The 22,116-nt window shown below is 47.9% G+C and overlaps 1 protein-coding gene across 1 annotated transcript in view; it reads left to right on the forward strand.

The window, feature by feature from the left end:
- Positions 1 to 22,116, forward strand: part of HYDIN (HYDIN axonemal central pair apparatus protein) — a 263,378-nt gene that overhangs the window by 215,636 nt on the left and 25,626 nt on the right. Inside the window, 18 exon segments of the mRNA XM_049786325.1 lie at positions 757 to 916; positions 1,027 to 1,199; positions 1,704 to 1,902; positions 3,228 to 3,327; positions 4,823 to 4,922; positions 7,003 to 7,168; positions 7,753 to 8,002; positions 11,217 to 11,329; positions 12,320 to 12,524; positions 13,184 to 13,419; positions 14,295 to 14,446; positions 14,550 to 14,739; positions 15,272 to 15,374; positions 15,558 to 15,833; positions 17,317 to 17,459; positions 19,424 to 19,642; positions 20,808 to 20,968; positions 21,822 to 21,919. Coding sequence (XP_049642282.1) covers positions 757 to 916; positions 1,027 to 1,199; positions 1,704 to 1,902; positions 3,228 to 3,327; positions 4,823 to 4,922; positions 7,003 to 7,168; positions 7,753 to 8,002; positions 11,217 to 11,329; positions 12,320 to 12,524; positions 13,184 to 13,419; positions 14,295 to 14,446; positions 14,550 to 14,739; positions 15,272 to 15,374; positions 15,558 to 15,833; positions 17,317 to 17,459; positions 19,424 to 19,642; positions 20,808 to 20,968; positions 21,822 to 21,919 — 3,044 coding nt within the window.

Here is a 22,116-nt window from a genome sequence, read left to right on the forward strand (position 1 = left end):
AATCCAGACATCCCCACCCAGTCCACCTCCAAGAGCCAGCAATGGGGATGCAATGTAGGCCAGAGCTCATGGTGGGGGTCAGGAAAGGGGGTGTCATAGAGGCTGGGACAGTGACATGCTCTGCATGAGCAAGGTGCCAGGAGGTCAAGGAGGTGAGCAAGGCCCCATCATAGAAGTTGGGCAGGGCGGGGGGTGGGGGGAGTCTTAGCAAGAACCTTTGGGAACGACTCCCAAATAGTGAGCAGGAGGTGAGCATGTAGGGGTCTCACTGGTACCTTGGGAACAGCTTGCCAAAGGAGTGAGAAGACACAGAGCCCAGCTAGTCCTCTGCGGTTTCTCCACTATTAAGGTGAAGCAGGAGGTATGATGGGGAGTCCCAATACCACCCATCCCCATAGATGGAACAGCCACTGGCTTTGCCTGATGAAGACTTATCTTTTTCCTCTGTGGCTCTCAGGGCCGAAAGCAATCACCATTCCCTCCTTTCCCATTACCTTTACTGTTACTGCTCACATGCCTGAGAGAGACTGTCCACCCCGACTGAGAGAGGAGAGGCCACAGCTTTGTGGCAGGGAAGCAAGTTCCAACTGCAAGATTTCACACACTTTTTACACAAGGCTTCTGTTCTCAGCCACCACCAGGCCACAGGCTTGGGGAACTAGGGGTGCCCCATGCACCCCCCTGAAGAACTGCCTCACACTTTGATCTCCCTCACCGGCACTCTCAGCCGGTGCTCATTCACCTCCCTCTTCCCAGGTATAAAACCTCACTGTTCCCCGGCAACTCTGAAACGCTGACCATCCTGAATGACTCGCCCATGCTGTCCGAGGTGTTCTTCTGCTTCCAGAATGATGTCAAGGCAAACACCTATTTTCTGGAGCCCATGAGCATGGTGCTGAAGCCTGGCGAGTCACAGGTACTCTCACCATGGGGCAGACAGCAGCCACCTCAACCTGATAAGCAAGAGAGGACCCTTGAGTGGGCTAGTGGGGGGGTCTCATGTGGCTCTATCTGGCTGCTCCCCAGCTGCTGAACGTGTGGGCCTACCCGACGGCTGTAGGAAACTTTGAGGACTACATCGTCTGCTGTGTCAAGGAGAACCCTGAGCCCACCCTCTTCAATATCTGCTGCCAGGGTGTCCGCCCTGAGCTGGAGCTGGAGACCAAGCAGCTGCACTTCGACCGGCTTCTGCTACACAGGTCAGTTGTGAAAGGACAGCAAGGGATTTCCTTCCAAGATTCCCTTTTAGGATTCCCTTCTGGGATTTTTTTTCCAAGGATAGCAGCCTCATCCTGGTTTTCACCCAATTCTCAGCCATCAGCACAGAAAAACCCAGAACACCCATCCCAACAAGATCATTTGTCACAAGGGATGCCTCTTGTCCTTATCTCTGGAGGATTTGCTATTTTTGCAAACCCCAAAGCAGTCTGTCACCCTAAGATGTTAAGACTCTGCTCTAGAAATTAAGGTACCTACTAATTGTATGATCTCCCAGTTCTCATACCTATTCCTCTACAGTGACTCCTGGGAATTCTGTTCTTATAAGCAGAGGTCTTCCCCCCGGGGCTGCATCCTCCCTTCCCACTGCCTCCCTCAAGAAACAAATGCAGCACCTATGAGTATCACCAGAGGGAAGGATCCAGGGGTTGGGTCGCTGGAAATGAATTCCAGGGAGCCAATGCTATGTCCTGGGGTCCCTATAGACGAGAAACCAAAGTAATCGTGCTCCGAAACATCACACCTTTGCCTGCCGCCTGGCGCATATCCAGCATGGAGCATCTGGGTGAAGACTTTACCCTGCCCGTCATGCAGGGGACCGTCCCCCCCAAAGGAGAGCAAAATATGATCGTGCACTTCCAGCCCTCCAAGCCCGTCAGCATCAAGAAGACTCTTCGGATGGAGGTGAGGCTTCACACGGACACCCCGACGCAGACACCCACACACATACACACACTCCAGTACAGAGGCACACACATAACACACCAATACTGACACACACACCAACACACTCACTCATGAACCAACACACATACACACATCAACACACTTGCACCAAAGCACATGCACACACATGCATGCACCAACACACTCACACATGCACTGACACACATGCACCACACACATACATGCACCACTTCAGCTCGGAGAAACTGATAAAATTCTAGAAAAAAATGGTTGCTCTGAATTTGTTCAGAGTTTGGAGCAACTTCAGCTCGGAGAAACTGATAAAATTCTAGAAAAAATGGTTGCTCTGAATTTGTTCGGAGTTTGGAGCAACTTCAGCTGTGCCCTTCAGTGCTCAGAGCACAGTAGGGGTCTGTTTCCTTTTTTTTTACCATGAGACTTCAGCACAGAGTCAGGAGGTATACAGGTAGATATCCACCACCCCCACTACCCAAAGCTCCTCCCTGGATAAGCATATCCTTCACTTGGCCCTCAGCATCTCCAGGAATCACTTGGCTGGACCCAGCTGACTCCAATTCAGAAAGCAGTGGGCAGCCCAGGCTGGAGGTCTTGCTGTTTCTCCTGCCACTTCTGACTCCAATAGTCATGATAGTCACTTAAAATTTAATTTGTTCAAAACAGAATCATGAGATGCTTGTTTTATATGGGAAGTTCTAGTACCCTTCATAGTTTTAATCAGAAGCAAAGAACAAAACCCTCAGATTTAGAAAATGAGTAGAGGGGGCTGGAGAGATAGCATGGAGGTAAGGTGTTTGCCTTCCATGCAGAAGGTCGGTGGTTTGAATCCTGGCATCCCATATGGTCCCCTGAGCCTACCAGGAGCGATTTCTGAGCGTAGAGCCAGGAGTAACCCCTGAGTGCTGCCTGGTGTGACCCAAAAAAAACGAGTAGAGAAGAATGATAATGGACATAAATGTTTCCACTAAGTGTTCAAACGAGGAGCCAGAATGATAGTACAGCAGGCAGGACACTTTCTTTGCATGCAGCTGACCCAGGTTCTGTCCCCAGAATCACATATTGTCCTCTGAGTTCACCAGGGAGTAATCCCTGAGCATCCCCAGGTATGACTCAAAAGATAAACACCCCAAACTATCTGAATAATTAGGAAACCCTTCTGGTTTCCTGGTTTCCTGCAGGGAAATGTATGTGCATACATACACATACATCCTGGCCCTCTCCTCTCCCCATATATTTAATTAAATTCAGGCTCCCGGAATTCTTTGGGTCTTCTTTTCACTGAACAGTGTCCCTCACCCTGACAGATCCTGGATGTTGACAACCTTGTTGGGATTGTGCAGGTGGAGAATGTCATGTTGTTTGCAGAGTCTTATGACATAGCCTTGGACATTGTCTTCCCAAAAGGTATGTCGGCCACTGCACTTCCAAGCCATGTCCCTCAAATGTGGCCTGCTTCTTGGGTGGAGGGACATGTGATTGTGGAGAGGTAGAGAGGGGATTTTTGCATGTTGTACTCCAAGAGGGATGTTAACAACCTAGAATCTTAAATTTTTCCAGCCTGACACAAGGAGAGGCCACAGTATAGGTTGTATAGAACATTCAGGCCTGTTTCTGGACTCTGATAATAATCTTCTATTGTTGTTATAACAAATTTAACAGCTTAAAATGGCACAACTTTATCACCTCCCAGTGCTCAAGTGACAAGTCCAAACTGGATTCTGCTGGGTTGCCAGGATGAAATCACCAGGTGTTGGCAGGGCTCTTTCTGGAATTCTGGAGGGGGTGGGTCCTTCTACTGGACTTTTACCAGTGTCTGGGTGCTTCCATGTTCCTTGGCTCATAGTTCTTTCTAACTTTAAAGCCAATAATGTTGGGTCAAGACCTTCCCAGGCTACCATCTCCCTTTTCCTCCCACTTCTATTTCCCTCTTCTCCTCTGGAGGCTTCTTGTGATTACAGGAATCCACCCAAGCAATCCAGGATCACCCCCCTATTTTCAAGTCAGATGATTAGTAGTCTCAGTTTCTTAATTCCCCTTGGCCATGGAAGCAACACTTCTATGAGCTGCAGAGATTAGGATGTGACATCCAAATCAAGGGATGCTTTCCCCACACAGCACCCTGAGTCTCTGAGTTTCAGATTACATCCAGTCTAGGCATGTCCTTCTCCATTTTCCTTGGGAGGTCTGAAAGTCAGAAAATGCTTTGGCTACATACTTTGCCTGTATGCTATGTCCTTGTTAACCAAATACTTATTACCACATCACTTATTATAATGCATGCTTGGAAAGGAAGTAAATGTCAACTGATATGAAATATTATTATAATTATAGGGGCAATATTATAAACTGCAAAATAGCTATTATAGTATATTAGGAAAGCATTAAGATTAGAGTCACTTAGTGGTGGGCGATGCTACCCAGGATGCTCAGGATTTATTTTCTTGGCTCTGTGCTCACAGATCACTCCAGGTAGTGCTTAGAAGACCTTAAGAGGTGCCAGGGATCGAGCCCTAGTCAGCTGAGTGCCCTTACCTTCTGTACTATGTCTCTGGCCCCAAGATGCTATCCTTGAGAATGTCTTATATATGTGGGGAAATGCATATGTAATGCTAAGTCAAACTAGGACATATATATGTGATATCTCAGTTCTGTCGATTGTATACATGAGATCCTAAAACATGTCTTCTAGACATTTGGGGAGGGAGAGCAGTGGCTCTGGGAAGGTCAGAAGGAGCCATCACGGTGCCCTGAATGTCCTTGTGGGCTTGTTTTACCACCACATCTTCAGAAAATGACTTCTTGGGAGTTTCCCCACAGAGCTCCCCTGTACAATCCACAGATAACCCCCCTCTCCTGGTTTCCCCAGCCCACCCTATCCTACCCACCCATTCCTCTGCAGGAGCTGAAGGTGGTCTCGATTTGGGGACAGTGAAGGTCATGGAGGATATAAAGCAGCCCCTGCTGCTGAAGAACCGTGGGAAATATGAGATTATGTTCAGGTAATATGAGACTGTCAAGCCTGGGTCCTGAACATCTGCAGAGAAGAGACTCATGGTGGAGCATTTAGAACCCAGCAGGGAGGGCTGAGCACAGGATTTGTAGGCAGGGAACCTGCCCCAAGCACTCAGCTAAGGAGTAGTCCCTAACAACTGCACCAGGTGGCCCAAGTCCTTCCATTCCCCCCAAATCTATCCAGAAGATGTTTAGGAGCATCAGCTGTTCTTGATGTTTGTTGAGCAGAAGTCCAGCCCCAACTGCTGAAAGGACTGAGATGTTTACTGTACTCATAGCTTCATGGCTTTGCGGGGTGCTAAGCCCAAGTGTACCTAGGTCCCCGAGGCTGGTGATTTGGGGAGACTTAGAGGAGAGAAAAAAGGAGAAGACACTGGGACTGGGAAAGAGGAAGAGACAGGGTGAGGTGTTGCCACTTACCTTCTGCCCACCTGCCTACCTGATCCTACCTGCCGACTTACCCCTTGCCCTCCTACCCTCCCATCTTTTTACCCACCTGCCCTCCTTGAGGTTCCCCTAGTTCATGCTTTTCCTCTGACATAAATTTCCCATGGAGGGGCTGGACAGATGAGTCAAAGAATCTGACATGTGAGAGGCCCCAAATTTTTCTCTGGCAGGGCTGGAGAGATAGCATGGAGATAGGGCATTTGCCTTGCATGCAGAAGGATGGTAGTTCGAATCCCGGCATCCCATATGGTCCCCTGAGCCTGCCAGGAGTAATTTCTGAGCATGGAGCCAGGAGTAACCCCTAAGCACTGCCGGGTGTGACCAAAAAAATATTTTTTTTCCTCTGGCACTTCCTGCCCTGTCCAACTACACCGGGCAGGGCCCCCCAAAGAAGATATTTTATGGGAGAAAAAAGGTTGTTAGATTTTCTTTTTGAATTTTAAGAGGCATGAATAGTGTTCCCAAGGCATTCTGGTGGCCTCAAGGAACAGGAAAGTGCTGAACTCAATGGTCACCTGGAGAGTTCCTGAAGGTTGGGAGAGGGGGACTTACTCAGAGAGTTACTGAAGGACTTTGAGGGCCTGGGTATAACTTTATGGAGGCAGAACACTGGCCTTGCCTAAACTGAGCCCATTTTCAAAGTGATAGGATTTTCTTCAAATGCTCAGCATATTTTCCAAAAGTGCCAGGGTTTAAGATTATTCTGGGAAATTACAGAGATTACAGAAAACCTAACAACTCCCTCAACAATACTGAGAATGAGCCCAGCACCACAGGGACCAAGCAGCATTTTATCCTCAGAATTTTGCACTGAAGCAACAACAGTCCAGTTGATCAAGAATCCCTAATGGTGCCTCAGAATCTCCTGAGCACTGCTTGGGAGCTCAAAACCCCCCTCAGTGAAAATCTACCTGGTTTAATGCCTAGAGAATTTTATAAATGAATTTTAATGTGTCAGTACAGATTCCCTAGTATTAAAAATTACAAAATTCTACTGGGGATGGAGAGCAGTCAATATTTTTTAAAAACATATCGGGGACTAGAATGATAATACTAATGATAAGAATGATAAGGTACTTGCTTTACACATAGCAATCCTAGGTTCAATTCCCAGCACCCCATATGATTTCCTGAGCCTGTCAGGAGTGACCCCTAAGTGCAGGACAAAAACAACAAAATGCGAAAATAAAGTTTATTGAGAGCAGAAGAAATGTCCAGGAGGTAAGGTGCTTGCCTGGATATGAGAGCCCAGTTCAACCTCCAGCACAACACAGTCCCCCAGGGTTTTCGGAGAGACACCAGAGACAGAGAGAGGTATGAGAAGCCACCTGAGTACCGCAGGGTATGGCCTAAAAGTCAAAGAAAAGCAGTGGGTCCTCACTGGGCTGAGTCCTGAATGGCTTGTGGCTATGAGCAGAGAGACTGTACTCTCAGCCTCAAGCATCTAGCCCATTCCAGCAAGTCAGCCTGGCCAAGCAGTGGCTAGAACACAGGGCATATCGCCATGCATCATGGTTTGTCGGGGCCTTCTGGCAGGCATGAAAGCCTGGAGTCACCCCTCTAGGATTTGGGGGAGTCCTGGAGGATGACTTAAACTGATTGACTAGTCCTGTCTTGTAGCTTTTCTGTGGATCCCGTCGGGGCTCCCACCAACATCAGTTCCATGATCTCAGTGCAGCCCAAGAAGGGCTCACTGACCACCATGGAAAAGCCCGTGAATGTGCATGTGCACTTCCGTGCCAAGAAGGAAATGCGGATTGAGCATCAACCCATTTTGCGCTGTCAGGTAGGTGGGCAGCTCATGTAGGAGGGTGTGTGGGAGAGGGAAACAGGCTGGTGACCAGAGAGGATGCACTGGGGTGGGGCCCCCACAGAGGTTATCTCATAGGTCAGGTGGAAGGTGTGCAGAGGCCCAAGAAGACATATTCTTGCGGGCACTAGAGACTGAGAAAGCTAAGTTCAATTTTCAGTACAAAAAGTCTAGAAGAGGGAGCAGGAGTGATAGCACAGCAGGTAGGGCATTTGCCTTGTATGTTGCCATCCTGGGTTCAATCTCCAGCATCCTATATGGTCTCTGAACCTGTCAGGAATAATTTCTGAATGCAGAGCCAGCAGTAACCCTGAGCACTGCTGTGTATGGCCCAAAAACCAAAAATAAATTAATTTAATTTAACTTTTTTAAGTCTGGGAGAATGAGAAGAGGCAGAGATCCACTGATTCATGTTGGTGGCCACATTATTATTGATGCGAGACATAACGGAAAATGCAGCCATGAGCTTGGCTGGATGTCAGTGAAAAAACATGATGGTCAGGGGGCCTCTGGGACTACACTGGTGACTCACAGCTTCCTAAGCCTTCCTCTCTTTCTAGATCATTGAACCCAGCATGGTGGAAGGAGGGGAGATTATTGCCAGTATCCCCATCAAATTCTCTGTGAATGCCGTCTACTCCAAGTACAGCATCAACCCCTCCACTATCATCAACTTTGGAGCTCTCATCTATGGCACTCGGAAGAGCAGCTCCTTCACCATAGAAAACCAGGGGGTGACAGATTTCAAGTTTGTCCTGTTCAGAATGACTGGAGATATCCCCATGTATCAGAAGAAAGGGTAAGCCACATGTGTGCTCAACTCATGCTGTGCCCTAGCTCCCTGACACCTTCCAGTTTACAAAGAGCTTTCTAGGGGCCCATGTGTGGACAGGATTACCAGGGGTGAGAAACAGCTCAGCCAAGATCATTCACGGCATTTCTCTGCTCTGAACCCACATCTGCCTCCAGATGTTTTTGTTTTGGGACTACACCCGGTGACGCTCAGGGGTTACTCCTGGCTATGGGCTCAGAAATTGCTCCTAGCTCGGGGGATCATATGGGATGCCGGGGATAGAACCCAAGTTTGTCCTGGATCAGCCGCATGAAAGACAAACACTGTACCACAGCGCTATCACTCCCCATATTTTCTTACAGCTGTCAAATACATGGTAAATTTTAGCTTCTCAGGAGCTACAAAACTGAACTAGTAAGTCCTTATCCTCCCATTCTTGGGATATCATGGAACTTATATAACAGACAGCGACGTCAAAAGAAACCACAGCTGGACTTCATGATGAGAGAGGGTAATGGCACAGTGTGTGTGGACAAAATCAAACTCAGCAATGCCTTAATCCACTGAGACCATTCCCTCTTATGCCCCCCCAATTAAGTCACTCCCACCTACTAACATAATCATTCAATGAAGAAATCCTACATTCAAAAAGTGACTCAGACTGGAGGGTGGTAGGGGGTCAGGCACTTGTCTTGCATGCAGCTGCTTCTGATTTCATCCTGGCCCCATATATGGTCCCCTGAGCACTGCCAGAGTCACTCCTGAGCTCAGAGCCAGGAATAGTCCCTGAGCATCACTTACTGTGACCCAAAGGAACAAGCAAATAGCTCTCTACTGATTCACCCAAACAATTCCCTTTTAGAAGTGCTTTTGGCTTTTATCTGCTATTAATATATCACATCAGAAAAATGATATATCTATTATAAGTCAGATAGTAGTGCAAGCGATAGAGCATAGGCCTTGAATGTGCAAGATCCTGAGTTTGATTTCTCCCTGAATGGCCCCTGAGCTCCAGAGGCCTAGGGATTCCAAGAACCAAAGAGCCTGGGGGAGTTTCACAGGGAATGTTCCAGGGCACCTAAGCACTGCTGGGACCTGCCAGTCTAAAAAACACCTTATCTTGACATTGGCAATTTAGGAATGGTTTTAACCACTTCCCAAGTTACTTGTCACTTAACTTCTCAACTACTGAGTTATGATCCAATTCAAGTTGACCTCTGAACTTCTTACTTTAAGTCATTTATAAAACATTACCTTGTAATGGCAATGATATTTTTAGAATATCTTTCCCGTTATGGCAGAGTATTAGCATATTAAGGAATTTATGGCTAATCTGCCACGTATTTGGTTTTGGTTTGGTTTTGGTTTTGATCTTTTTGGAGCCACACCTGCAGTTCCCAGGGGTTACTCCTGGCTTTGAACTCAGAAATCCCTCCTGGCAGTTTCGAGGGATCATATGGGATGCTGGAAATCGAACCCAGGTTAGCTATGTACAAGGCAAATGCCCTACCTGTAGTACTATCACTCTAACCCCAAACTGTCAATTTTTGTTTGTTTATTTTTGGGCCACACTCAGCAGTGCTCAGGGGTTACTCCTGGCTCTGTGCTCAGAAATTGCTTCTGGCAGACTCAGGGATCATATGGGATGCAGGAACTGAACCCAAGTCCGTCCTAAGATCAGCCACATGCAAGGCAAACGCCTTGCCACTGTGCTATCACTTCGGCCCCAAACTGTCCAATTTTGATAGTTGAATTTCAGCCTGCCTTTTTCCCTTTATTTTATAATAAATGATGCCTGTTGCTCACAATTACAACTTGTGTATTTTCTAGATTTTTCCAATTTTTCCAAATTTTATTATGTAGACATCATGATTTACAAAGCTGTTGGCACTAGAGTTGCAGATATTCAATCAGTGTTCCCTGTCCCTCCACCAGTGACCATGTCCATCCCCCAACAGTCCCAGGTTCCATCCAGCTTGTTTCTTTAGTACATTTTTCTTTTTCTTTTTGTTTTGTTTTGTTTTTGGGCCACACCCGGCAGTACTCAGGAGTTACTTCTGGCTGTCTGCTCAGAAATAGCTTCTGGCAGGCACGGGGGGGGGGGGGGGGGGGGGGGGGGAGACGACACCATATGGGACACCAGGATTCGAACCAACCACCTTTGGTCCTGGATCAGCTGCTTGCAAGGCAAACACTGCTGTGCTATCTCTCCGGGCCCTTTAGTACATTTTTCTTATTTTGGGGGATTTTTTAGTCACACCTAGCAATGCTAAGTGCTTATTCCTGGCTCTGCATTCAGAAACTACTGGAAGGCTCAGGAGAACATATCAGATGCCAGGTATCAAACCAGCGTTGGCCATGTGCAAGGCAAACACTTTATCTGCTGTGTTATCACTCTGGTGCTGTTATCCTTTTATTTATTTATTTATTTATTTATTTATTTATTTATTTATTTATTTTGGTTTTTGGGTCACACCCGGCGATGCTCAGGGGTCACTCCTGGCTTTATGCTCAGAAATCACTCCTGGCAGGCTCAGGAGACTATATGGGATGCCGATGCCGGGATTCGAACCACCATCCTTCTGCATGCGAGGCAAAATGCCTTATTTCCATGCTCTCTCCGGCCCCTGGTGCTGTTATCTTTAATGGTTTAGAGATAGACAGAGACCTCATTACTACTGCCCCCCCCCCTACCCAGAGCTGAGCCCAGGATCCCTAGATCTTGGCACACACAGATTCATGTCACACTTCCAAAGGGCTCCACTTCCATTGTTGCAGTCATTAAGCATTTTGCTGCCCCTTATACTCAGAGCCATTCCAGTGGATGCGCCTCTGACTAACCTAACAATTGGGTTATTAAGTACAGCACGTAGTAATCAATGCTTGTGCCCATACTGCCGTTTCCACGGAAAACATCTTTTCAAGCACCCTGATTCTCAGTGTATAGGGGAAGGGAAAGAATTTCATCCAATGGCTGTTTCAGGCTTTGAAAAGAGAAGGGGTGAGAGATTTGATGCCTACGTGGCCTCTTCCAGGGAACTGAAGTTGGTGATTAAAGGCATAGTCTCTGCTTGGGGTTCTTCTCGGCACCCTGAAGATTCCAGTTGAACAAATGTGGCCAGACCACACCAGCTGATCTCGCCTCCTCAGGCCCTCAGCAAGAAGAGCTCACCAGCCAGCAGAGGAGGCCTGAGCCAGCACCTGACAGTTGCTCTTGTTCCCTCCTTAGAGGCCACATGCGGAACCCCCGGTCTCGGGAAAGTGAGATTTTCCATAAGAGTAGTTCGCTCAAAGCAGCCAAGTTCTCTGAGTCAATGGCCCGGGAGGTAAACATCCCAAACCAGGTGAGCCCCTCTCCTTTATTGCACTCTGGCCAGGGCTCGACCCCTGACCCCCCATGGTGCCCTGAGCATTGGAAGATATAACTCTGGAGATACCCAACTTCCACACCCCAGAAACCCCACCCCAGCCCAAGGTAGCTCATATACGGCAAGTCCTGAGCAACGCCACATCCCCCAGCCCCTGCATTGATCCCCTGACCCAATTGGCATGGCCCTGAGCCACCTGAGCACACCACCTGGGTGGGCCTCACCCCTCAAAGTCAGAAAACCACTTTGGGTGGCTCATATGGCTAATGGATCCTGAAGGCATTAGGCTAAGTGAGCTAAGTTGGACATAGGAAAATAAACCCAAATGGATCTTGCTTGTTTGTGGAACTCATAGAAATTGAAGGTGATACTTGCCAGAACCTGGGACAGGGTGTGGGTGTGAGGGATCAAAGAGAACAAATCCCAGTTTATAGAAAGAGGGTCTGAGATCTGCTGGTCCACAGTGTGGTGCTAGGAATCTGCGGGGGTAGGGGGGTTTGGAAGATCACTGTGCTTGTCACCCAGATGGCTATGTAGAATCACTGGGGCACTGAGCGCCTGTTACACATGGTGGCAGCCTCATAACCACTCCCAGCCTCACCCTGCATCGCTTACTCTGCTTTGGATACTCCTGGGGATCAGAACGATGCCTGCCAGCTTCCTGCCATTCAAGGGCCAGTTCTGGGCCAAATATAGCTTGCCAGGAGCTCCTGTCCTTCCCGCTGGGCCCCCAGGAGTCACAGAGCAAGGCCCAAAGCCCCAACTCAAGGACAGACAAGACTCCAGGAAGTCACTTCTCCAAGGCACTCTGGTCAAACCATGGCAGGAACTCAAACCCATGGTCCTTGGTGCCCTCCCTTCTGTGTGGCTAGAGTCTAGGCCATGATCATTTAACCCTCCATCTGAGCAGTCAGGCCAGGCACAGAGAGGAGAGGCTGCCCCTCACCCACCCACCATTCTCCTCAGGCTCGCTTCACCTCAGGCATGTTCACCGTGTACCCTGGCTTTGGTGCCATCATGCCAGGAGGGTCACAGGTCATCACTGTGGACTGCCTGGCCGACCCTATGGGGAGGTGTGAGGAGTATGTCGGCATCGATATCTCTGACCGAGACCCCAGGGACCAGCCTGGTGGCATTCCCTACACCCTACTGGCGGAAGCCTGTGTGCCAGGTATGGGCCTCTGACTGTGTCTTCTTCCATTTGACTGGTATTCTCTTCTCTCTGACTGGACACTTCTTTCTTTTTACCTTTGTCTTTCTCTGACTGTGTCCTCTTCCTCTGACTGTGTCTTCTTCCCTCTGACTTGTGTCTTCTTCCCTTTGAGTCCTCTTCCCTCTGACTGGGATCATCTTCCTTCTGACTGTGTCTTCTTCCTCTGTCTCTTCTTCCCTCTAGTTGTGTCCTCTTCCCTCTGACTGTGTCCTCTTCCCACTAACTGAGTCCTCTTTTCTCTGGTGTGTCCTCTTCCTTCTGACTGGGATCCTGTCAAATAGGTGTGTCTAGGCTATGTCCGTGGGAACTTAGCTCTTTTCTAGAACCCTCAGCCATGGCCTCCTTTAAAGACTTACAGGCCAGGCCCTCTAGGAGAGAAAGCAAGGCTGGATCTGGTCTTCTGCTAAGCAGCACTACCTAAAAGCTCCCTAAGACAGGACCACCATGGTCCTGCTGCACCCATCCCTATGCTGGGAGTGGGTGGGAGAAGGGTTGGGAAGGGGCCAGCAGGAAAACTGTTTGGAAGCAAAGTCGAGCACGGTCTGCTTCTCTCACTCACCATGGTTAGTCAATGCCCAAACGGCACCGCCTCCTCTCCTTGCTACTCTCCCCTGCAGCCTTTGTGACCGACAACAATGCCCTAATCTTTGAGGAGCACCAGATCTGCGACAATGCCAGCCTAAGCAGCACCCTGCTGACGCTGGAGAGTGGTGGCGTGTTCGTGGAAGATGAAAACCGCTTCTTCTTCTGCAACGTGCTCGTGGGCCACCAGGCCAAAGCACGCTTCAAGATCAGCAACATCGGCAAGATCGCCTGTGATGTCAACATCGTGGTCAAACCCGTGTCCTCCAAGGTGAGGCGCCTGGGGTCTACTAGGAGCTCAGGGGGCCCCATTGGGGATATTTAAGGGACAGCTGGATTACAAGGAAGGTGAAATGTGGGTCTCTCTCTGGACCCTGCTGTGCACAAGGCTCCATGCCAATTGGCCAACTGCTTCATCTCCGCCTCCAGACTAAGTTTTCTGCTCCTCAGTTTGCACTGAGGGAAACTGAGACTTTGAAAGGCTCAATGCTTCCCCCTGGCATTGCTAGGTTATGAAGCGAGGGTGGCACGGACTTCATGCCCTCTCAGACTTGCAGGCACACAGCTACATCCAGTCCCCCCCATCACCCAGGGCCTCTCTCATGTGAAAGAGGGAGTTATGAGCAGCGAGTGGCTGAATCATATGTGCCACGAATCTGCTGGGCTAAGCCCAACTTTACTACCCTGTTTTCATCTGGCACCTCAGCTCAGGAGGCTGGCCCAGGTGCAGTTTGTGGGTTCAGGGAGACCCAAGAGAAAAGGTCATGAGACTGTGCTTTCCCCTGCTATCAGAAGATCAGAACACCAGTCTCTTGCTCAGGGACCCTACCTCAATCCCTTAGGGGTCTCAGACCTTATTCATTCACTGGTGCGGTTTCCAGCTCTACTCCACAGTCCTGACAAGCAGGGGAGAGATTGACAGGAATGACCAAAATCTAGGTTAGTTCATCTGAGTCCAAGTTGCCAGCTCAGCCACACCCAGAGCATGCTCTTCCCCATCAGGGCTAGTTCCAGGTGTCAGGCTATTCCTTCAGGGAGCAGAGCTTAAGGATGGGAATCCCTGTCCACCGCCTAGGGCCCTGGAGATGCACAGAGCAGCCTGGCTGGTCCAGGCAGCTGACACCCAGTCCCTGTCCCCTTCCCTAGATCTTTGCCCGAATTATAGACATCTTCGACGTGGAGCCCAACAAGATCTGTGTGGCCAGTCACTCATCAGCTTTCGCCACTGTCACCTTCACTCCACAGGCCCTACAGACCTACCAGTGCATCTTTGAGGTCAACCTGGATGGCCTGCCCAGGTATGGGCACACATTCACCCTCTCAGGGCTGCCCCCCCCAACACACACACACACACACACACTCCAGCCCCTGTTATCAGGCTCCAACTACCTGTCCTTGCAGCAGCCTTACCAAGAACCGCAGCCTCACATTTGACATTGTGGGTGAGGGGACTCTCCCACGCGTGACTGTGCTGCGGCCCATCCTCCATGACCAATTTGGGAACCCTCTGATGCTCTTCAAGAAGCTCCTGCTAGGCCGCTCAGAAGCACAGTCCATCCAACTCAAGAACACAGGCAACATCGCAGCCCAGGTATCCCTCTGTGGGGAGGCCTTGCCCAGGGGACTCTTCCCAATTCTGACATGAATCACGTGAGTGACCCTGAAGTCACTCATTATCCTGGGCCCTCGATTCTCACCTGGTTAACAAGAATTGAACTCAATTTTGATTTCCTCTTTGGGGCTAATGTTTTGAAGGAAGAGTCACACTACACACACACACACACATACACACACACACACACACACACACACACACACACACACACACCCACGGGCCACTCCTGGCAATACTTGGCCAATGCAGTCATATCCCATGTGCAAGCCCTGTGGTGCCAGGGAGCTTTACCCACCATGCCCACGCTGGGTGTCTTCCCTTCTCCAGATCCTCTAAGGCTAATCTTTAGCAAATCTCCCTCTTAATGAGACATGCAAAAATAAAATATACCAGACACATTAACTTTCTGGAGTGCTCCCCAAATAGCACAGGATCTCATGCCAGACCCCAGGCCCAGATGCATCCCATGGATGCATTAGGTTACTTAGTCCAGCTTCCCTTCCTCCAGCTGCATATTGACCTGAGGGACCCGCTAGGTGTCTACAGCCTGAAAGGGAAGCTCAACACCTCCTACATCTACCTCATGGAGGATAACAAGCCCCAGACTAAGGGTGAGTGAGAGCAGCTCCTGGTACCAGGCACAGCCTCAGCCTCAGCCTCCCTTAGCTGGATGCAGGCCTGGGTTTACCTCCCATAGTCCTTCACCATGCTAAGGTTGCATTCCCTATAGCCACAAATTTGTGGTCCACACAACTTGCTCTCTAGCAATGACCAAATCCATCTTCTCTTGGCAGCAAAGAAAGCTCACACGGCCTCCCTGGTGGTTCCTCCTGGAGAAATAGCTGAATTTGACGTCATTTTACAGTCCCAGAAAGTTGGAAGAATGACTGGCCAAATACATTTGTCTGTGGTCCACAATCAATATGAAGAGACCAACATCCACCTGGTGGGAGAGGGCTATGAGGATGATATCACCGTGGACAATATCCATGGGCTGTTGACTTCTATCAGCCAAGAGAATGACATTTCTTTGAGTGCAGAGGAAAGCACTATAGATGATTTGGTGGCAGGTAGGAGAAACATCAGAGATAGATGGGATGGGTGGATGGAGGGATAGAGGATAAATAGATTAATGGATCCTGGATGAATGGATTGATGAATCAATGGATGTTTGAGTAGATAGATTGATGAATTGATGGAGGGATAGTTGATAAATGTGTGGATATATGGATGGATGGGTTGGTGGATGGATTGATGATAAATAGATAGATGGATCCTGGATAGATAGATTAATGGATAGATGGATCAATGGATAAATAAATGCATGGATTTATGGATGGATGTAGAATAACAGCTCTTGGATGGTGATGGATGGATGAAGGGGCCTTTCTCCTCCAGCCCAGGCCACGTGTCTGCAACCCCCTCCAGCCAGCGGGTCTGAGGGTTCAGGGTAGTGCCGAGGAAATCCACAGACAGGTTTCAGGAGACATCAGCTTTATTCAAGGTCCTAGCCACCATGTGTGTGGCCTATCATAACCTTTTACACTGGATCCTTATTCATCCCTGCATTATACCTTGTCTTTCATCCATCTTTCCTCCTGATGCTTCTCTCTCAATACATCCTCCCAATCCTCCCTTCCCCTGAGGCTAAACCTTTTGTTACATCCCAAAGACCCCTCCCAGAAAGGGGCAGGTCTTACTATCAGGTAGGTTACACAGGAAGAATGGGGGATGGGCTAATGGATATATATAGATGAATGGATGGATGGATGAATAGATGATAAGTGGATAGATGAATCCTGGAAGAATGGATTGATGCATCAATGGATGGATGAATCCTGGATGGATAGATGGATCCTGGATGTATGGATGGGTGGATGAATAAATGCATGGATATATGAATGGATGGGTGGATGAAGGATGGATCCTGGATGGATAGTTGGATGAAGCCTGGGTATAATAATGATGGATCCTGGGTGGATGGGAGGATAAATCCTAGATAGATAGATAGATAGATAGATAGATAGATAGATAGATAGATAGATAGATAGATAGATAGATAGATAGATAGATCTTGGATGCATGGATGGATTGATTGATAGATGAATAAATGCATGAATAGAGAGATATATGAATGGGTGGATGATGGATAGAAGGGTGGATCCCCAATGGGTGGACAGATGGGTGGATGGTTGGATGGATGAATAGATCCATAAATGAGCAACATATGAATGGATGGATACATGCATGGATGGACTGATGGACCCTGGATGATAGAGGGATGGATCATAAATGGATAGATGGACCTTGGATAGAGCATTGATAGCTGGTCAGATGGTCAATGGATAGATGAATGGACAGATTTGTGAATGGACAAATAAATGCCCTGAGGAATAAAAAGTACTCAGTAACTCTAGGTTTGTTCCTAACATCACCTATGGAAGGAAGATCTGCCTGTGGGTGAGGCCCTGTGCCTCGTAGGCATTTTCTTCCTAGGAAAACTTTCATAGGAGGGGCTGGAAGAATGCCCTGACCATCTCCTTCTGCTTCTAGTTGCCATGATAGATCACATCCAGTTCGGGGACTGCCACGTTGGAAATAGTTATACCCTGAGCTTCACCCTCACTAACCACAGCAAAGTGAATGTGATACGGTTTGAGTGGCCTACCTTGTTCACCATTTCTTTCTCCCCACAGGTAAGTGAAAACTACTCGCTCTTTTCTGGACTCCTATCACCCTAGCCCAACCCCACTTTGTTGTCTGATCTCATGAAGGTATGAGATGGCATGGATGGATGTCAGGCAAGGAGAGAGCCAGGAGCTGGCCCTCCTGGGGCCTGGTCCCAGAGGCCAGGAGTCATGTCCCTATTGTCTGAACTGGGGAACAAGGTTACCAAGAGCTACTAGGTTGCTGCCAATGGGATCCACAGAACCCATATGAACAAAAATAGTTCCAGACTTCCAATCCATCACTGAGTCTTTCTAAGCAAATATTTTTAGGACTGTGGTCTTTGACTACCAACCCACAAACCAGTGCCAGTCCACAAGTGTTGACAGGATGAAAGCCACTAGTTTGCTGCCTTGGTTAGAGCTGCTAGTCTACAAGTTCTCTGAAGGAGAATCTGAAGATATAGACAGGCTGAAAACCACTGTTCTTCCAATGCTTAGAAGTTTCTGTGGTGAGGAGGTACTTAACTTTCTTCCTCTTCACTTTCCAGAAAGGGCAGAGTTTTTAATATGTTCTAGGCCTGTGTGTTGTGTATAAATATATGGCATTTGAGTATGCTAAGTCATAATATACTTGATCACTCAAACCAAATTAGGTTTCTAGTCTGGTAGACTTCAATAGATCAAAAAAGCCTTTCTGTCTTGAAGCTCCTTCTCAGACTGAGAAGAGTAGCATTGTTGTACTTTTCAAATGCCCTTAGACTCAGGCTTTACAGAAGACACTAGACTCTCATACATGCTTCTGTGTTCAACTTAAAGCACCATTTTATGTCAGGTAACCTTTCAAAATATCCGATAGGTACAATTGTGAAATGGTTACAAGTTACCATTGTAAAATAGGTACAAGAGTGACATAGGTACAAGAGTGACCCATATTATGTTAGAATAAGCTTTGATCTTGGGACTCCTGAAATGGTTTTTGAGATTCTAAGGATTAGTAAATCTCACTCAGAACTTTCAGCATACTGTGTGCATATGCTTTAATTTATAGCAATTGTATTATTGAGAAGCACTAGTGATTAAGAATGTGGTATCTGGGCCCAGAGAGATAGCACAGCGGCGTTTGCCTTGCAAGCAGCCGATCCAGGACCAAAGGTGGTTGGTTCGAATCCCGGTGTCCCATATGGTCCCCTGTGCCTGCCAGGAGCTATTTCTGAGCAGACAGCCAGGAGTAACCCCTGAGCACCACCAGGTGTGGCCCAAAACCCCCCCAAAAAAATGTGGTATCTGAGAGCTGGAGCAATAGTACAGCAGGTAAAGCGCTTGCTTGCTTTGCATGCAGCTAGCCCAGGTTCACCCCATATGATCCCCCAAGCCCACCAGGAGTGATTTCTTGAGCATAGAGCAAGGAATATGCCCTGATAACAGCTGGTATACCCCCTAAAAATGTAGTATCTGGACTATAAAGATAGTTCAAAGTGATAGAGCAGGAATCCTATATTTGATTTCTGGCACTATCTGTTCCCCTGATTACTGACCTCTGAGCACCATGGGGTATAGTGCAAAATGAGATGAAAATAACATGGCATTTTGAGCCAGAATGCCTGGATCTGAACCCAGCTCTGAACTCTATTAGTGGTAAAACCATAAACAAGCCACAGATCTCCTGGTCTCTAAGAAGTGAATAATGAGTAACTCAAATGATAAGAATTTCATTCTAAAATATGAGGTCAAATAGCTGTGTGTCCCCTGAAGCTGCTGTGGGGGTGAGTAGAACAGTGCATAGGTTTTGAAGCAGCTAGGCACCAGTCACTTTGGCTAACCACTGCTGATTGCTTTGGCAATTGCATCTCTGAGAAGTGTGTTTGAGAAACCCTGTGTGCACAGCTGGCAGTAGAGCCCTTCTCTAGAACATCTTCTGTGGGACTCAAAAGAAAAAAAAAAACAAGACCAAGCTCTCCAGAATGCTAATGCCAGACTCTCCCGCTCCCCAGATTGGCCACCTTCACCCAGAGTGTGCTAAGGACATAGTGGTGACCCTGAAGTCGGACCTGCCCATCTCCCTAAAGAAGTTGGGTGTCAAGTGCAAGATCTCTAAGATACTGTTCCAGCTTCCAACAGACCAGGTTCCCGACTGGGATGACCGGATGCGAACAGTCAAGTGGGTAGACACACCCCGAACCACATCCGGTGTCTTCACCGCCAAATGCAAAGTAAGGAGCACCCACTACCTGCTCAGCTGCCTCTTGAGCTCAGGGTTACCATTTCCCTCTGCCATGGGAAGAAGGATGTCCCCATCCCACTCAACCTTGGTCCCAAGTGATAAACCAACTCCTAGGCCAGCTGCCTGTCATATGCCCATGTCATCACATTCCACCTTTGGTGGAGTCTTTGTTTCTATCTCAAGAACTCTTTTGTTGTTGTTGTTGTTGTTCTCAAATCAATTTTATTAAATATTTTTTCTAGGAATTGGCCCTTTAATTAGTTTTTCTATGTATTTTCATAAATTTGCTCTGATATGAGAAGGCTACCCCTGATGAAATGCTTAGAAGCTACTCCCAGCAGTTCTGGGGAGCACAGAGTCAGAAATCAAACTGGAACCCCCAGGTGCAGAATCTGCTCTTCAGTCCTTTGAACCACATTCTTGGCCCACATTAGTCAACTTTCTTATCATCTGTTCAAACCCACAGGGTGGCCCCTGGCAGCTCTCTTTTGTGTCTAACATTATAATCAATGTTACAAATAATTTTGTACTATATTTTCACTTTTTTTATTAGTCTCTTCACAACTTTATTTGGTTTAGTTTATTTTGAGGATACAGTGGTACCCAGGAATCACTCCTGGTGAGCTCAGGGAACTATATGAGGTTTTAGGAATCTAATCCAGGTCAGCCGCATGCAGTGCAACTACCCAACCTGCCATGCTATCACTACAGCATCTTCACATCTTTAAATGAAAAAAAAAAAAAAAGCCCAAATGGGCCAGAGCGATAGCATAGTAGGTAGAGCATTTGCCTTGCACAAGGCAGACCTGGGTTTGATACCCAGATTAAATTATTTTGTCTCTCTTGTTTCTCTCCAGTTTTCATTTGTTTTCTACTTCCCTCATGTCTGTTTATATCTTGGTTATTTTCCCTTTTACACTCCCTCTGCCTGACGCCAGATCTCCTGCCTTTCAGTCCTAATGTTCATAATTTCTTGTTCAGTTTCTTTCCTTTCCACCTATGAGCCTTTTTTGGTTTTCCCATTCCATTTATTCTGGAACTTGAGTTTGTACATTGGTGTTTGATTTGCACCAGTGGGACAAAGCACTGTTCTCTACCGTCCCTGTAATCCCTGGGAGGAGGAGACTGAATGTGCAGGGCTGTCTTGGTTACAGGTGATAGAGACAGACCCTGAACCTGCCCACAGCATCGTAGAGGAAAACCACCAAGACCTGCAGATCCAAGTCAGTGCCAACGTGAATTTTGCCCAATATGAGTGCCAGAAGTACGACATACGCTTTAAAGAGACGCTAGTTTACCAGACTCGTGTTTTTGAGTGAGTTCCCAGGCGTGCCTCCTTGGAAGTTAAAATTTTTCATTAACTTCTTCTCTGCTCCTTTACCAAACTTTTCTCCACTAGAGGCGAGAGCTGTCACCCAGATTCCACAAAAAGTTAGTGAAGCTCCTGGTAGGGGTCCAGAGAAAATGCTAGGGCTCAGCCCAGTGGTGCAGAGCAGTCTGCTTCTATGGAAACTGTCCATGAAGCCCCTTATGGCCACCCCCACCCTCACACCTGACCCCAAGGCCAAGATGGAATTCTTGGGGTCAGTAGAAACCTATGTTTCTCCTAATCTAGCTGCCAGCATTTCTTCAGGTAACATGTACTCCATATTTAGAGAACCCCAAAACCATGAATTCCCTTCAGGGAATCCACTTTCCAGCCACTAGAGCCGATCCATTGGGTCACTTTCATCATAAACAACATCGTCTGAAAATACCACCAACATCTCTCCTGTTTAAAGGGGAACAACCAGAAAATTATTCAAAATTAGCATTTTCATTGAGAAAGAAAGGGTGTCATGAAGGACTAAAGAGATAGTACAGCAATGACCTTGCTTGTGGCAAACCTGAGTTCAATCCCCAGCATCCCAGATGGTCCCCTGAGCAACACCAGGAGTGATTCCCAAGTGCAGAGCCCTGGGCAATACCAGGTATGAATAGTAAGCAAGCTTGCCTTTTTAAAAGACAGTTTCAGAAAGTGACTGATAGGAGCTCTAAGACACCAGGACAGACGTGTCCCATTCCCAGGGTTCAGTCTTCAGGGTCCCATCCCCAGGGTTCCATTCCCCATGTTCTATCCCCTGCATCCCATCCCCTGCAGCCTCAAAGTCATCTCCCCCTTTCGGCAGGATCAATCTGACCAACACGGGAATGGTGAAGCTGGAGTTTAGCTGGACCTCTGAGGAGACCGGAAAGATCGTCAGCTTCGCAATGCCCGAAAGCCTGGGTAAGTGGGGTCCTCACAGAACCAGGAACTTGGATAGAGCCCTCACTTGGCTCAGGAACCCCAACTTAGTTTCTGGAGGAATGAGCTCCACACCAGGCTCCAGTACCCAGGAGAAATCGATCCCAGTGGGTTGCAAATGTAACTTGCCTTCCAGCTGGTTACAAGTTACAATCACATCCCCAGGAGATGACAGATCC

This window comes from Suncus etruscus, chromosome 14, assembly GCF_024139225.1.
Source record: "Suncus etruscus isolate mSunEtr1 chromosome 14, mSunEtr1.pri.cur, whole genome shotgun sequence".
NCBI classification, from domain to species: Eukaryota; Metazoa; Chordata; class Mammalia; order Eulipotyphla; family Soricidae; genus Suncus; species Suncus etruscus.